This window comes from Callorhinus ursinus, unplaced genomic scaffold (assembly GCF_003265705.2).
Source record: "Callorhinus ursinus isolate GAN/ISIS: 27379988/994484 unplaced genomic scaffold, GSC_fseal_2.0 scaffold43, whole genome shotgun sequence".
Classification (NCBI taxonomy): domain Eukaryota; kingdom Metazoa; phylum Chordata; class Mammalia; order Carnivora; family Otariidae; genus Callorhinus; species Callorhinus ursinus.
The window spans coordinates 8133718-8149462 of record NW_027397105.1 but is presented as its reverse complement, the minus strand read 5'-3'; the positions used below and the strand labels follow the sequence as shown (position 1 = coordinate 8149462).

The 15745-nt window shown below is 43.6% G+C and overlaps 1 protein-coding gene across 1 annotated transcript in view; it reads right to left on the bottom strand.

The window, feature by feature from the left end:
• The window catches only part of COX10 (cytochrome c oxidase assembly factor heme A:farnesyltransferase COX10), a 125769-nt gene that overhangs the window by 36684 nt on the left and 73340 nt on the right, over window positions 1–15745 (bottom strand). Inside the window, exon 5 of the mRNA XM_025864082.2 lies at window positions 2903–2973. Coding sequence (XP_025719867.1) covers window positions 2903–2973 — 71 coding nt within the window. The remainder of the gene's footprint in view (window positions 1–2902; window positions 2974–15745) is intronic.

The following is a 15745-nucleotide window of genomic DNA, read 5'->3' as shown; positions in this document are numbered from 1 at the left end:
AGAATGGAGAGGCAGAAGTTCGGTCTCCCTAGAGTGGGGTTTTCTTCTGATGGACAAAGAGACTTTCAGAGACAGTTATGTGTAGTTGCTATGGACTCAGGGCAGGGAGTCCAATGGAGGAGGCCAAATTTTGGTTCTCCCACTTCTTTGTAATACACACAATGCTTACCCTTACGATGGAGCTGTAATTTCACCGGGAATGCAGAATGAAATCCACAGTTGAACCTTATTAACGAGGTGAACTGGAGAAGCTTTCCTGGTTCTTACCATTTATCGCATATTCTATTTTCTATAACCCTGACTTTCTTTACACATCTCTCTGCTTTGCTAAAATACAGCCTTACGGGGTGCCTGGGTGGCTCAGTTGGTTGAGCGACTGCCTTTGGCTAGGGTCGTGGTCCTGGGGTCCCGGGATCGAGTCCCACATCGGGCTCCCTGCTCGGCAGGGAGTCTGCTTCCCCCTCTGACCCTCTTCCCTCTCGTGCTCTCTCTCATTCTCTCTCTCTCTCTCTCAAATAAATAAATAAATAAATAATCTTAAAAAAAAATAAAATACAGTCTTACGATACCTCTAATCCTCTCTGGAATAAAGACTAAATTAAACAAGCAAAAAAGCACTATTTCTGGGTCAGCTCCACAAAGCTTTCAGTGCCCACCCACCCTGCCACGTTTTTCTGGAAAAAACGACGAAAAGTTCAGAGAATGGCAGCCACATGTGTGCACAACTGTACCGATTTCCCAGGTTCTCAAAAAAACCCAAAAAACCAGAACAACTAGTCCAGGCATATGTTTCTTTCCTTAAGTATATTTCTTTAACTCCTTAGAATATAATTTTATTTACTTCGGTAAAAATTTTCAAAATAATTAATCACCTAAAAAAAATGCTCTCTCTCTCTCTCTATATATATATATAATCCCCTCCCCCCCATAAATGTTCATAGTATTTCATTAGAATGGAGAGGTGCCAAGCTAGGTACAAGACGGAAACAGCTATCATCAGCAAAGACGTCCAAGGACTTCCTTCCCAGACCTGTCAATAACGTCGGCAACTTACACTTCACACGCCAAACTGCAAAGTCTATGAAGTGGGATAGATTCAATAAGGCAGATCAGCCTAAGTCAAATGGGGCAGTAAATGCCAAATCGAGAATTTCAAAATAAACTGGCTGGGCTTTGCACTTAAATGCCCAATAGCCATTGTGAATGTCAGAACCACCAAAGCTGAGAAATTAATGCTAATGGGTGGTCTATAAGACTTTCTACTATACCCCCCCACGGCCACCCAGTTATAAAATATCTGTGTAGTACTTAATCATTTACCAGGTTATAATAAACCCTACGTGGCGAGATATAAAGTCTTCAGTTTTAAAACTATGATTCTTAGGGCAAGATTTCTTCTGCCCCAGACTCAAGGAACAGCTCCTTGCATCTGTTTAATAAAATACATCCCAGCTCTTCACATAAGTTGGGAGTCCTTTTTTCAGCCCTAACATTTGCCCTTTTAGAGGCTACTTTAGGTAGCAATTAAGGTTTATTAGCATAGATGAGATTCTGCCCGGGTCATCTTGCAAACAAAAGATTAAAGTACCGGTTTAACAAGACTAACGATTGTGCGGCAGCCTCTTTCCTGTAAAGGATGGGCATTGCCCGATGCCAACCACAAGGTCATGTGCGCCTCTCCCTGGATGCACTAGTCGGCTTGGCGTTCCTGGGTGCAGAAGGTGACCACACTGGGCAGAGTAAGAGGAGATAGGAGGACGATGGCAGGCCTTTATCTGATCATTAGATGCCTAAGGGCTACTTGCTGGTCGGTTTTCAGGGTTGGGGGGGGTGTGATTTCCCTGTAGGAAGGCGTAAGGACTTCCCAGTGATCTCACGAGAGGCACGGGCAGCTTCTAGCTTTTGAGTTGGGTGACGAGGAGTTTCTATTTGCTCTTCTAGAACAACTCCCCCCAGATAAAAGTACTTCTGACACTTTAAATAAAAACAGCAGATGGTTTATTTGTATCTCAAAAAAGGAAATCGAGTATCAGTGGATATGGGATATCTGTTCTTATATGTTTTCATTACTCTTTGCAATATAATGGTATTTTAAAGAACTGAACGGCTCCAAACAGCTAATATTAAAAATCATTTTTACATAGACTTCCGACTGTATCTGCATTTGTTCCCTTTATGGTTTTACTGAATATGTGTGATTACTTGATCCAAAGTTACCCCAATACATTTTAAGCTCCATCAGGGCACTGCCTGGAAATAGGAGAGGATTCACTGATTTAGAATCGTCAGTAAAACCATTTGGTTCTTTTTATTCTTCTTGGCTTATGATATCCACTGGATTTGAAAAAAAAATTTTTTTTTAAATGCCAGTTTCAAGGTCTCCAGGAAGTAAAATGTTTAATTATTAACCATTAGTGATATTAAAATATTTATATGCCTTTTAGTTCTACTTAATTGAATTTGGTAGAAAGGAGAGTAATGGGGGTAGTGCTTTACTCGGCAGATAACAGCATTATCAGTTTGTCTGAAAAACTAAGGCTTCAGACAGATCTTTCTTTGGAGACCCTATATGGATTTGTCTGAAATCATTTGTGTTAATGGAATGTTTTCATCCTCAGCCACTACCAATGAAACAAGTCCGTGTTTCAAAATGGAATTTCATAAAGAAATCCATTGCATGAGTTACTCCCACAACAGAACAGCAAATCTTAGATCCGTTTTAAGTGCTCTGTAGTACATTTTGGGGAGAGTTTAAAAGTACTGCGCATCCAAATCAACGTGTCCCTTTGGGAGGGTGTTATTTTCACCTCACAGCTCAAGGCAAAAGGCTGGGACATGATTCAGGATAAACAAGCAAAGGAATGTTCTAGAAGGTGAAAGAGACTTCTATTCATGATTTTACCTGATTTGTCCACGAACGAGAGGTCTGTTCTTTGTCCTATTCATGTTTGAATCAAACGGCACCTCAAAAAACTGCAAAAAGATTGAAAAAAAGACAGAAGACGTTAATATAACATGAAACAATCTTTTCTGCTTCAGTTCTATACTTTTGTCCACAGTAAATGTCATTTTAATTTTGATTGTATGAACTCATACTCTGGTCACTCAACAGAGGAAAATTCTCTGGGAGAGACATATTTAAAAATTATATGCAAAAGGGGCGCCTGAGTGGCTCAGTCAGTTAAGCATCTCATCTGCCTTCGGCTCAGGTCATGATCCCAGAGTCCTGGGATTGGGCTCCCTGCTCAGTGGGGAGTCTGCGTCTCCCTCTGCCCCTCGCCCCACTCATGCTCTGTCTCTCAAATAAATAAATAAATAAATAAAATCTTTAAAAAAATTATAAGCATTAATTGTCTAGAATATGCGCGGTTCCACTTTGATCCACTCTGAAAACCACAGTTAAACACACAGTTGCTTCCTTCAGAGGAAGTTAATTGTTGCGGGTGTAAAGCTTTCATGCTCTAGACGATTTCAGAACCTTGCACACCCCCCCAAGCCTGTGAATCAACCAGGGAAATGGGCCACTAAAGTCAAGAACCAGGGCTGAGGGATTAGGACCCACAATAAAACTACACAGCCAACAAGGGAACAACCGTGACTAGTGTAACCATCTCTCTCTGCCTGGGGCAGCTCCCTCTTTACCCCCTGTGATCCCAGCATCATTAACAGCAACCCTTCTCGCTCTCAAAAGGATCCCAATCTGGACGACACACTGGTATGGTCACCCTAACAATGAGGTACTGGATCTGCTCTCCAGAAATTCATACTCTAGGGGTGCCTGGGGTGCTCAGTCATTAAGCGACTGCCTTCGGCTCAGGTCATGGTCCCAGGGTCCTGGGATGGAGTCCCGCATCGGGCTCCCTGCTCAGTGGGAAGCCTGCTTCTCCCTCTCCCACTCCCCCTGCTTGTGTTCCCTCTCTCGCTGTCTCTCTCTCTCTCCATCAAAATAAATAAATAAAATCTTTAAAAAAAAAAGAAATTCATACTCTAATGTAGGGGTTGGCAAGCTCATGTCCCACCTGCACCTGCTCCTGGTACAGCTCACAAGACAATACGTTTTTGTTTTTTTTTTACATTTTTTTTAATGACTGGAAAAATAAATCCAAAGGAGAAGAATATTCTGTGACATGTGAAAATTATCCGAGAGTCAGATTTCAGTGTCCATTAGCAGAGTTGCGTTGGAACTCACCCACACTCGCTGTCTACATCGTGCTATGGTTGGCCCTCACACCCGAGGCTGGGTTGGGTAGTTGCAACAGAGACAGTATGGCCCACAAAACCTAAAATATTTACTCTCTGGCCCTTAACTGAAAAGGGTTTGCTGACCTTTAATCTAACGGAAAGACCAGGATACAGATGATTATAATAATGTGCACAGCACAGTGAAAAGGAGATGTGCTAAAATGGGCTCTGAAGTAGCCGGGAGGCAGGCAGGGCAAACATCCTTCCAGCACTCCTAAACAGACTTCAAGACTCTGCAGGAGTCAGATGCTTTAAGGGGACTGGAGGGCAGAAAAGCGCAGTCTAGACGCAAGGGGAAACATATAGAAAGAAAGGCACGGGAGGCAGAAACTTCATGATACGCTCGAGTAGCTAGAAAGAGTTCAGGATAGCACAGAGGTTAAAGGTTCACCCAAGGTTGGGCGCCTGGGTGGCTCAGCTGGTTAAGCAACTGCCTTTGGCTCAGGTCATGATCCTGGAGTCCCGGGATCGAGTCCCGCATCGGGCTCCCTGCTCAGCAGGGAGTCTGCTTCTCCCTCTGACCCTCTTCCCTCTCATGCTCTCTATCTCTCATTCTCTCTCTCTCAAATAAATAAATAAAATCTTAAAAAAATAAAAAAAAAAAAGGTCCACCTAGGCTTTGCAGTGAGAGATGAGGGTTACATTTCAGCTTTACCAACAACTAGTGGCTACGTGACACTGCCTGAAAAGCCCATTTCCTCATCTGTAAAATGAGGGTTAATAACATGCAACTTGCAAGGTTACTGTGAGGATCAGTAGGATACTGATATACAGCATTATGCTTGGCACGGACCAAGTGCTTAATAATGGCACATTTAACTACCATTACCATCGGTGTCGGTGCATGGCTGGAAAGGAAGCTCCAGAGGTAGGTGAAGAGCCAGACCGTGGAGAGCTTCACGTGCCACGCTAACATGCAGGAGATGCATTTTGGGCAGATCACTGTGACTGCCACTTGGAGGATGGTTTTGGCTGTTAATGGCCCGGGTGACAGACGGAGGCCTATCAAGGCTGTGGCAATGGAGATAGAGAGAAATCAACATCCTGCTTTACCCTAGCCCAACAGCCTTTTATTTTTATTTTCTAATTTTTTAAAAATTTTTTTTAAAGATTTTATTTATTTATTTGAGACAGAGAGAATGAGAGAGAGAGAGCACATGAGAGGGAAGAGGGTCAGAGGGAGAAGCAGACTCCCCGCCGAGCAGGGAGCCCGATGCGGGACTCGATCCCGGGACTCCAGGATCATGACCTGAGCCGAAGGCAGTCGCTGAACCAACTGAGCCACCCAGGCGCCCTTATTTTCTCATTTTTTTAAAGATCTTATCTATTTATTTGAGAGAGAGAGAGCACATGTGGGAGGCAGAGGCAAAAGGAGAGGCAGAGGGAGAAGCAGGCTCCCCACTGAGCAGAGAGCCCCATGTGGGGCTCGATCCCAGGACCCCGAGATCACGACCGGAGCGGAAGGCAGAGGCTTAACTGACTGAACCACACAGGCGCCCCCCCAACAGCCTTTTAAAGTGTACACAGTTTCACCAAGGGGACCTGCCACTTTACATTCCTACTAGCAGTATCTAGGAGCTCCACGTCCAGACCCTTCTGGAACTCAGTTTTGGGTCATCTCCGGTGCCAAGAACTACAATCGTCTGAGGTGCTTGCCAAAGACAAAGGGAATATGGAATGGCTGGTAGAAAAAGGTAGTTATAAATACCAGCTGTGGTCCTGTGACCAGGGGCAGACACAAGGAATCTGAATACTTTTATTTTCATATAATCATATTCATATATATAAACCAAAGTGTCTATTCCTCTCTCCCATTCTCCTACCACTGAATGTATGCTAATAGTATTTCATCTTGTGTCTCAGAATTTAGGCTGCATAACATCCAGGGGGACTGTGACCCAGCTTGAAGAGAGAGCAACATCACCCAGACGCAGAGAGGACTAGTCAATTTTGGATTAGTGAATGTTGGGTTGAGGGATCATTTCATCCTGTTCGGCGTAAACACAATTTTGCTATCGCCTTCTTTGGAAGCTAAGTTTGATCAAAACGTGTGTCCGAGTGCCAAGCTGACAAGGGGTGAACCATGATGGCTGTTGGGTTTATGCTGCATCAGTTCAGTTAACCAGGAACCAGCCTGCCTCCCCCCCCACCGCCATTCCTGCACAACTGGATGTTCTGGAGAGCCACAGAGCTGGCATGGGATTTGGAAGGTGGAACTGAAGTCTCACACTCCATAGCTGAGGGTCTGCTGGCCCTGGTGGCCTGGAGGGGCACCGCAGCTGTAACTTCTCCAGCTCCTACCAGCTCCTTGGGCTGAAGACAGTCCCTGAGCTCGTCCACCTCCCATTCATACCGGGCCAAGGCTGTGTGTTGTTCCACGGAGAAATGCACCCACTCTTTGGGAAGGTACCTTCATCATCCAAGTTGCGGGCTTGGAAGCAGCAAGACACAGACACGTGTTCTGGTTTGTTCCGATGAGTTTCAGCTCAGCCTTGCAGATCTCAGGTGGCTGCCCCCCACCCCCGCCCCTACTTTCCTCTCTGACAGTCCTGCTTACCTTGGCCCAGCACCAGGTACAGGCCCAGCAGCTTTCCAGACAGCCTCACTCCCAGTACCACATCGGCTTAATACCCCATACTACATCCCTTACATCACTCACGGTGGTTCTGACCTTCTGATCAAACCCCAGTACAGTCGTCTTCTCTGTTCCTCTCAACAGTGCTGCTATTTAGAAGTATTTAACTTTTCAATATGCTCATCTTATCTGGAGTTCTGAGTGACAAGCTTCCTGAGACACGTGCATCTATAATTCTTAATGTTTAAAGAGAGCCATGCAAATAGGCACAAGTAATTTATTCAATGAAGCATCAGGACAAATGAATACGTACATCTGTAGATTGTATTACATTCATTTTACAATGATTTATAAGTGTTAAAGAATTCTTTGTCCCCCAAAGTCTCTATTCTTTATTGACCTAGTTCAAGTTACATGTAATTAAAATGTTCTGTTTAAATTCCCTCCCTACCCCAACATTCAAACACATTCTATAGGTATTTGAAATAATCTTTCCTTCATAACCTATTAATTTAATTTCACAGGCGTAATGAGGATTCCAATTACAAACCATGTTATTCAAACGCTGGTAAGGTGTTATTTAACCTAACACCAGAAACTCTTATATAAATAAATATTTTGGCAGTTCTCAAGTCTTAGTTCAGGAACCGAATGAGTGATTTCATCCGAATGAAGAAGGGATACTAGCCTGTCGACGTTCCTGGCACGCCAGCCATCCAAAGATGGGAACTGGGGTCTAGAACGAACGAGAACGTGCAATCCAACTGCAGGTACCAGAACTTGGCAGGAGCGTCTGACTTCCATGAAGGCTTACATTTAGCAGGACAAGCAACTTCTGGGTAGAAAGACCATGCTAACCACGCGAACCAAGACCGAGGGTTCATTTCAGTGAGCGCTCGACAAGCCTTCCTAGCCCCAAGGGACCAGAGCTCAGTATGCCACTTGATTCCGTTTTCCATGCATTTTCTACAAGGCTTTTCAGTTAGGTTTACTGTTTCCATTTAGTTATTTAAAGCACATTTCCAAAACATACACTGTAGGATAGTTAGATGAGATATTTAAAGACTTTAGAACCTCCAGCTGGCTTAATATACTCACATTTCATTCCTGTGCTTTACAATAAGTTTTTCATAATGTTCTTATCATTTCGCTTGGCTCCAACTACTTCTGAACAGTGAAGTGAAACTCTTGCAACTTGTGTTAAAACCAAATACATGCAGCATTGCTAGCCCTTAGAATATATTGTTCTGCCCCCTTTTCCATAGACCCTGACTACGTCGAATACCGGTAGAAGTAAAATATACCCTAGTGAACACAATCTGGACAGCAGCTCAGGCCACACTGGTTCTCTCAGGGGCCAGGCTTCTACCTGACCTGCCTTTGGAAGGCTCTGCTCATTGGATCTCAAATGGCCGTATAACCCAGCATCCGTACCTGGGCACAGTGACTGGCTGACTGAGCGGGTATCTGACTTGAACTGGGCCACTGAGAATCTTTCCTCGGATTTTACAAACCAAAGCCCAGGAAAAGACGTCCTCCCTTCTCTTAGGTTGTCTGTGGCCATGGACTAGGATAAAGGGAGGTGGAGAAGAGACCCAACAGGGATCCTGGGGTCAAGTTACCTCTGGCCCTTCACAGTTTCCCATCAACCCTGCACGGGACTGCACCTCTGGCCTCCAATGGCCTAATACATGAAGACTGGAAAATATTTCAAATGTAGAGCAATGTATTACACAGAAGGGAATAATACTTCGCTTTTTCCTTCAGAAAACAACTTACTTTCCATTTATGCTCATTTTCAAAAACAAGTTTTTCAGTCTCCCTCCTCGTAAAAATCCAGCAGTCTTTTGGAATTCTTTTCATTTTAGACTTTGTCCTTGGTAGTCAGCTGCCCTACCTCACCATCTTCCTTCCAATCAGTCATATACTCCCGCCTGCTTCTCCTCCTCCAGAGATCCTATGTTCTGTTTTACCCCGAGGGCCCCTGGGGCAGCTAATGGTAGAAACATAACTCAAAGTGGCACAAAGAGAAATAGAGCTTTCTCTCTGACAACATGCTTTTAGGAATGACTAGAATTCGGGGCGCCTGGGTGGCTCAGATGGTTAAGCATCTGCCTTTGGCTCAAGTCATGATCCCAGGGTCCTGGGATGGAGCCCCACGTTGGGCTCCCTGCTTAGTGGGGAGTCTGCTTATCCCTCTCCCTCTGCCATTCCCTTTGCTTGTGCTCTCTGGCTCTCTCTCTGTCAAATAAATAAAATAAATAAAGTCTTAAAAAAACAAAAAGGAATGACTAGATTCTGTGTCAAATGTGCCACCATGATTCTGGCTCTTTCCATCTCTTAAATGTGCTTGGCATATTCCTGCTTGCAGGCCCTTTCCATGGGGCAGCCAACACAGCACTGGCAGCCTTAGACTCCCACGATCCTGGCAACCCAGGCAGAAAGCTGATTTCCTGATAGCTCTAAAAGAAAAGTCCAGAACCATCCTCATGGCTCAGGGTGGAGGAGACTATCCTATGAGCAGGGGAGGGGTATTGGTGGAGAGACACCACAATGCAGTATCTCCTTAAGCCGCAAATGTTATCTTCTCTATAGGAAAGGCAAATTCTATTACCAAAAGAAAGTAGGAAGATGTTAGGCAGACGGAAGCAGTGAAATTATTTATGACTCACGGTAAAACTAACGACCCCAAATCACTTTGTTTCACACGTCACACTTAGAAAGTAACTTGCCTACGACAGAAAAGGTATTCCTAGTTTAAGCATCTGAAAGGCCCTAATCAATATGAATGTAATAATTTATATTAATCTGTGTCTTATAATCAGTTTGGGGATCAATTTAATAGTTCTATTTAATACTATGGTAAATGGATCGTTGTTTTTTTCCCCATACTCACATGCTGAAGATACGGGACATGCTCACACCAATGGATAAATATTTATTAGATGCCTATTATGAGTTATTATACCATGCTTTCATATTAGTAATTATTATGACTCCAAAGAGATGATGCTCAGATATAAAATATACCTATTAATCTTCACAGATAATGTGTACTTACGATACTACCGAATTTCACGAGTGAAAATGACACAGATACCAAGAGTGGATAGAAATACAACCTGCCCCACGTGAGGAACTTCCCTGTTCTTACTCTGATTAATTAAACCCTGTGCAAAAAGTAGATGTGTTCTAGAAATGACTGGAAGTCAGGCTCAGAAAATATTGACCTTGATAACAAGGTGCAACTTTTTCTTTCCCTATGTCGAGTCACGACAGCAACATTCTTCTCCAGACTCAATTGAGAAACAAACAGGCAAACCTTGTCGGGAGGTTTGTTTTTCCATCTGTCTTGTCAAAGCTGTCAACAAGTGTTTGTCATTCCAATATGGCTCACAGCTTCCAAGGTCCAAGATAATGTCTCAATCAATCTCAGACCAAGTTAAAAGGGATGCTGAAAAAAAATAAAGCACAGGGAGAGGCCCCTTATCCAGCAGGATTCCACAGGCCATTACTTTTGGCTTACAAATCAGCTAAGACCCCCAGTCAGCCATCCTCTTTGGCTGTTACCGATGCTCTGCCAGACCTAGAATAAACAAGTAAAGCAAGGTTCCTTGTTCCCATGGATTTTTCCCCATGGGGCATCTGCAGCAAGCAGTGTATATGTGCTCCGGTATTCCTCAGAAGTGGCTTTTCACCCCAGGTGGTGACGGGGGCAATGTGCTCCTATAAACATGTGACTCAAGCCATCTATCTCTTACTAAGCTGTATGTGAAGGCCTCACTCTTAAAGGAAAATAACAGAAAGGCCTAAAAGGTTACCCGGCACTTAGGAGAGACCCAAAGTACCACATCCTGTAAGTAACAAAACTCAGAACGTCTCATCAATTTTGACCAGCTTCAAAAACGGTATAGTAGGTCCCCCCTTCCCCTGCCTGAGAGACCTCGATCTGTAACACTGCTTTCTGAAAAAACGTGGAAGGAAAATACATCAAAATATTTACAAGATTTGTCTCTGGGTAGAAAGATACAGGGTGATTTATTATCCTTTACCCTTCTGTATTTTACAATTGTCTATAAAGACCATGTGTTTTCTACTTCAGAAAAAAAAGATAAAAATTCTGCATCAATGATAAGAAATACATTATCTGGACAGACCCTCTTTAGGTTAACTAATAAAGAATTTCTGAACTGATGTAGCGTAAAACCCACACTTATGGAGCCTTAGCCAATTAGAACCCCCGCCCCCCCACCAAAGAATCACAGGAGGACAAAATGTTGATTCTGAGCATTTCTCAAGTACACCCATTTCCCTCCACGTGGGCTCAGAGCCTCTCCCGGAATTCCGGCCCCCACTTCTTGTCCCCTAGGTTACAACAGCCTCCTAACCACTTCCTGGTCCCAGTAGGGAACCCCGGGACCAATTTTTCACGCAGGGGCCAAAGTGATCTTTCCAGATACAAGCCGGCCCGCGGGGGCTGCCACTGGCCATGGCTTTGCGCTCCCCGCTCAGCCTTCGGAGCCACCTGTCCACCCGCGCTGGAGTGCAGGCCACCAGCTCCTCTCTCATCCCCGCCTGCGTGCTCAGCAGGCCCCAGGCTGCCTCTGCCACCGCCCCAGGACTTGCTGCATTGCCCCGCAGTTGGCTTTTCTCCAAGTGGGTGCCGTGGGGTCTGGGGGTGCGCTGGAAAGCCCACCCTCCCCACTGCAAGTTCATGCCCCTGGTTTCACACGGCTCTTTCGCGCCCGGGCTGGCCCGCACGACCTCTCCCGCCAACTTGGCCTGTGCCTCTCCACAAGGAGGTTCCACGTCTGGCCGCTCTCGGACATCCCTTCATCCACGCATGGCATCTAACAAGACACTGTTGTTTTGTGCTCTCACCCCTGTGGACACAGGCGTGGACACACGCGGCCTCCTCTTCCACCCAGGCTGGCGATCCTGGTCCCTCCCACCTCCCAGGAAAGCTGTCCCATCAACTAACCCTTTTCTCTAGGGCATATTCAGCTTGCAGCGTTTGGCTGGATTACCCCCATCTGTACCTAAACATGTTTAATTTCCCCCCAGCCCCACACACACCCTGATGTCGCTACCTCACTCTAGCACAAGGTTAGCACCTGGAAGGGTGAGACAATGGTCTCCTCCTGGTGTTCGTGAAGTCTGGAGCCCACATCTGAGCCAGCGTGGTCAGTAGCAGGGGGTGTCCAGGGTGAGGCTAAGAGCCCTCCCAAACCTCCAAATAAGCTCCAAGGAATTTCTGCTCTAACAGCTGCCAAGGACTATAACCCCATCTTTGCCAAAAACCATTTTTAAAATAGTTTATTCTGAAGGCCAGTTGTGAAAAACAACAAATAAATGCACTAAAGCCCACTAAAGGCTACTGATATGAACAGAGATTGCAAAATTAAACAAAGACACACACACACACACACACACACACACTTTTTTAAACTAGGGCTTAAAAGACGAGAAACTCTTTCCTCAACTAGTGTTATATACTTCATCCTACCCTAATATGGACACAAGGCTATCAGATTAATAAATCCTCGTGGATCCCTCCACAGCCGTAAAACAAAATAGGCGTGCTTACCGACAACGTGAACAGTGATAAAATAATATGACAAGAGCCTGACCTCGGAAGCAGCCCCCTCAAATACAACAAAGAGTTTAAATGCCTCTCTTAAAAAAAAAAAAAAAAAAAAGAAAAAAATGAGGACACGACCATTTTTAAAAGGCAAGAAATAAGCAAAATCATCTTTTCTAGGACTCCGCGGCAGGAGAAGGGTAGGATACTCAGGAAAGGAAAGGTTATACCGCACGTTGAGCAATAAAACTGGCAAGTCTACAGCAGCTCAGATGCGGCTGTAATGTACATCTGGTCACAACGGGGCGAGGGGCTAGAGAAATCATTAAGCAATCTGAGAACTCCCCAACAAAGAAACTGTAAAATTCTGAACTATAAAGCAAAGGAAACACACTTAATCCCTCAGGAGTGGCAGTATGTATTTCAACTGGGTTATCCTTTCCCGCCTAAGGACACAGCAAGACACCAGAACCTGGGGTGATACAATATCTCCACTGTACGCATGTGGGCACAAAGCCAGTTTGCTCCAGCAACTCCTGGCACCTGTTGGTTTAATCATCGCATTGCTCTGCACAGCACAGAGAAAGGGAAGGGGGGAGCAAAAGGCAGGCAGCCGGGCGGGGGCGGGGGTGGTGGTGGCGAGGAATGGGAAAAAAATACATGTCCCGTTCATTCTGCCTATCGGAGAATACATACCTTTGAAAAAACAGCTAACACGTTCTTTCTGTAAATTTTCAGTTAACATGTTGAAAGCTTAACACATTTCTTCTAAGATTACAGTTTATTTTTGAACTTCCGAGACTGTGCGACTGAAAAGGGAAAGGGTTTGGTTTGTTAGGAGACACCAACTTTCTTAGCAAATGTTATCTTAGCAAAGTGACTTGAGACCTCTCCTTTCCATGACCCTCCCTGCTCCTTCCACCTCTGAGAGTCTGTGATGGGGGAACACTTAAAATGGATTTCAACTTTAGCAAAATTCCTCTGCCGCCTATTTCCCCCATGATCCTAGAATATTCTCTTACCGATTCACTACAATTAGTTCAAAATAACTTCCTAAAAATCTTCATGTTTAAAGCAAGTGTAATATAAAATGTGCTTCTTTTATGAATTTCAGTTAAAAAAAACTGTATGGTAAATTAAAACAATGACTATAATGTCAAAATAATAAATAAAGGATAAGAGAAATAACACTTGCATCAAAGGATAAAAATAGCAATTAAATACATCGGGACATTTTCAAAGGGGGCTTAAAGAAAGTGTTAGACGGCAGTCACTAAGTGACGTGCTTCTGACAGATTTTATAATTGTTCCTGTTCCTATATTCCCACTGTTTTCCCTTCTGCCTGATTTACTGGAAATGCCTTCATTCTGAGTCTGATATGTTCAGAATGTACGTCCAAGTGCAGAGCCGGACCATCCGCACGGCAGAGGAGGGTCTAGCATCCCTCTGCTGAAAGCCATGAAATGGCTGAAAATTCCTCTGGTAGGGCCAGACATTTGTCACACACAGTGCACAGGACATTGGGTAATATCCCAGAACCCTCAAAAGTTTAAGTATGTGGCTTCTGTCCTGAAAAGCCAAACAACAACCCGTAATGCACCATAAGCATGGTCACTGTGTTCTGAGAAGTGTCTATGTGCATGCACCACCTTCCAGAATGATCTGAAAATAACAAAGAGGTCAATCCACATACAAAATATTTCCAGTCCTCCTCCGATTGGGGCCAAACTGGTAAAAATGTTTACTTTTCTAAGACATGTGGCTAAAAATTCCTACTTACTAGGAGTTAGTAAAAAAGAAAAGGTACAGGAAGGTTCAGAGATTCGTTTGAGTTTTTCAAGGGCAACTTCCTTTAAAAGTTCTCATTTAATGAATTAAAAATGACATAAAAAGAACTTAAATATTTCTAACTTTTCTGCCACATATCAGTTGGACCCCAGAAAGCAGGCAGCGTTTCAAAATGCCTATGAATTACAGTCACTGATATGACTATGAATTTATTAATAAGATTATACAGCTAGATAAGTGGCATTTGGTCATCAAATCCCAATATTTAAAAATTATAATAGATGTAATAATGGTGTATGGTGAGAGACGGTAACTACAGTTATCGTGGTGAACATAGCTTAACATACAGAATTGTTGAATCACTAGGTTGTACACCTGAAACTAATATAACACCCTATGTCAACTATACTTCAATATAAAAAATAAAGCACTTTTAAAAATAAAGAATTACAACAGATTACATGCCTGTATAGCTCCTGTCTGCATTACAGTTTTCTGTCTCAGAGGCAATTTTTAGAATATTAGGAATACACACACACAATTTTCTATGTTCACACAGCTACCTGTGTAAAGTAGCAATCTAATTTTCTGACAAATATGAGTTAAAGGGAGAGTGTTAATGTCTTAAAGAAATACTTCCAAGCAAAAAACGTTTTAGTTTTACTGACTACATTTCTTTTGAGTTTCTTCTTAAATACACTAGTGGGAGGGCAGGTTTCCTAAGAGATGCCCGTCCTCCCTTTCTTACTCTCGATTAAGGGGAGACAAAAGGAAGCCCTAGATGGGCCCCATACTAGCAACAATGATGGTAAAATAACAACGGATGAAAAGCTGGCTCTGGACTAAATTTTAAACAATATCATGTTTTACAGATGAAGCATTTTAAAACTTAATTGAGGGCATTTCTAATGAGAGATGTCACTTTAGAAATGTCAAATGGCCCACAGTTCTCAATGTAATGCAATCTTTTTTTTTTTAAGATTTTTTAAATTTATTTGACAGACAGAGACAGTGAGGGAGGGAACTCAAGCAGGGGGAATGAGAGAGGGAGAAGCAGGCTTCCTGCTGAGCAGGGAGCCCGATGCAGGGCTGGATCCCAGGGCCCTGGGATCATGACCTGAGCCGAAGGCAGACACTTAACAACTGAGCCACCCAGGCACCCCAATTTAATGCAATACTATATTTAAGAAAAAATCTTCCAGATCACATACTGCTTCCCTTAAGGGAGGCAGAGAAATTCTCAATTCTATGTGCCAGGATAAAATGTTAAGTAACAACAACCAGGATTGCTCCCACAAAATCCACAGCAAATAAAAGGTAAACAGACCCCTTATAATTAAATCTGTAATGATATAAAACCATGCTAGATAATAAATGTCTTTATAAGAAAATAGTCTGCAATGCCAAATTATCTAACCATTACTCCATTTAGCTTAGCCTATCCAGATGCCAGTGACTTTTATTCCATAGGAAGAACAGATTTAAAATACCCCCACTTTCTTATAAAAGGTAGGCTTTACAGGTGTGATACAAATTAGTAAGACAAGCCACATTGGGG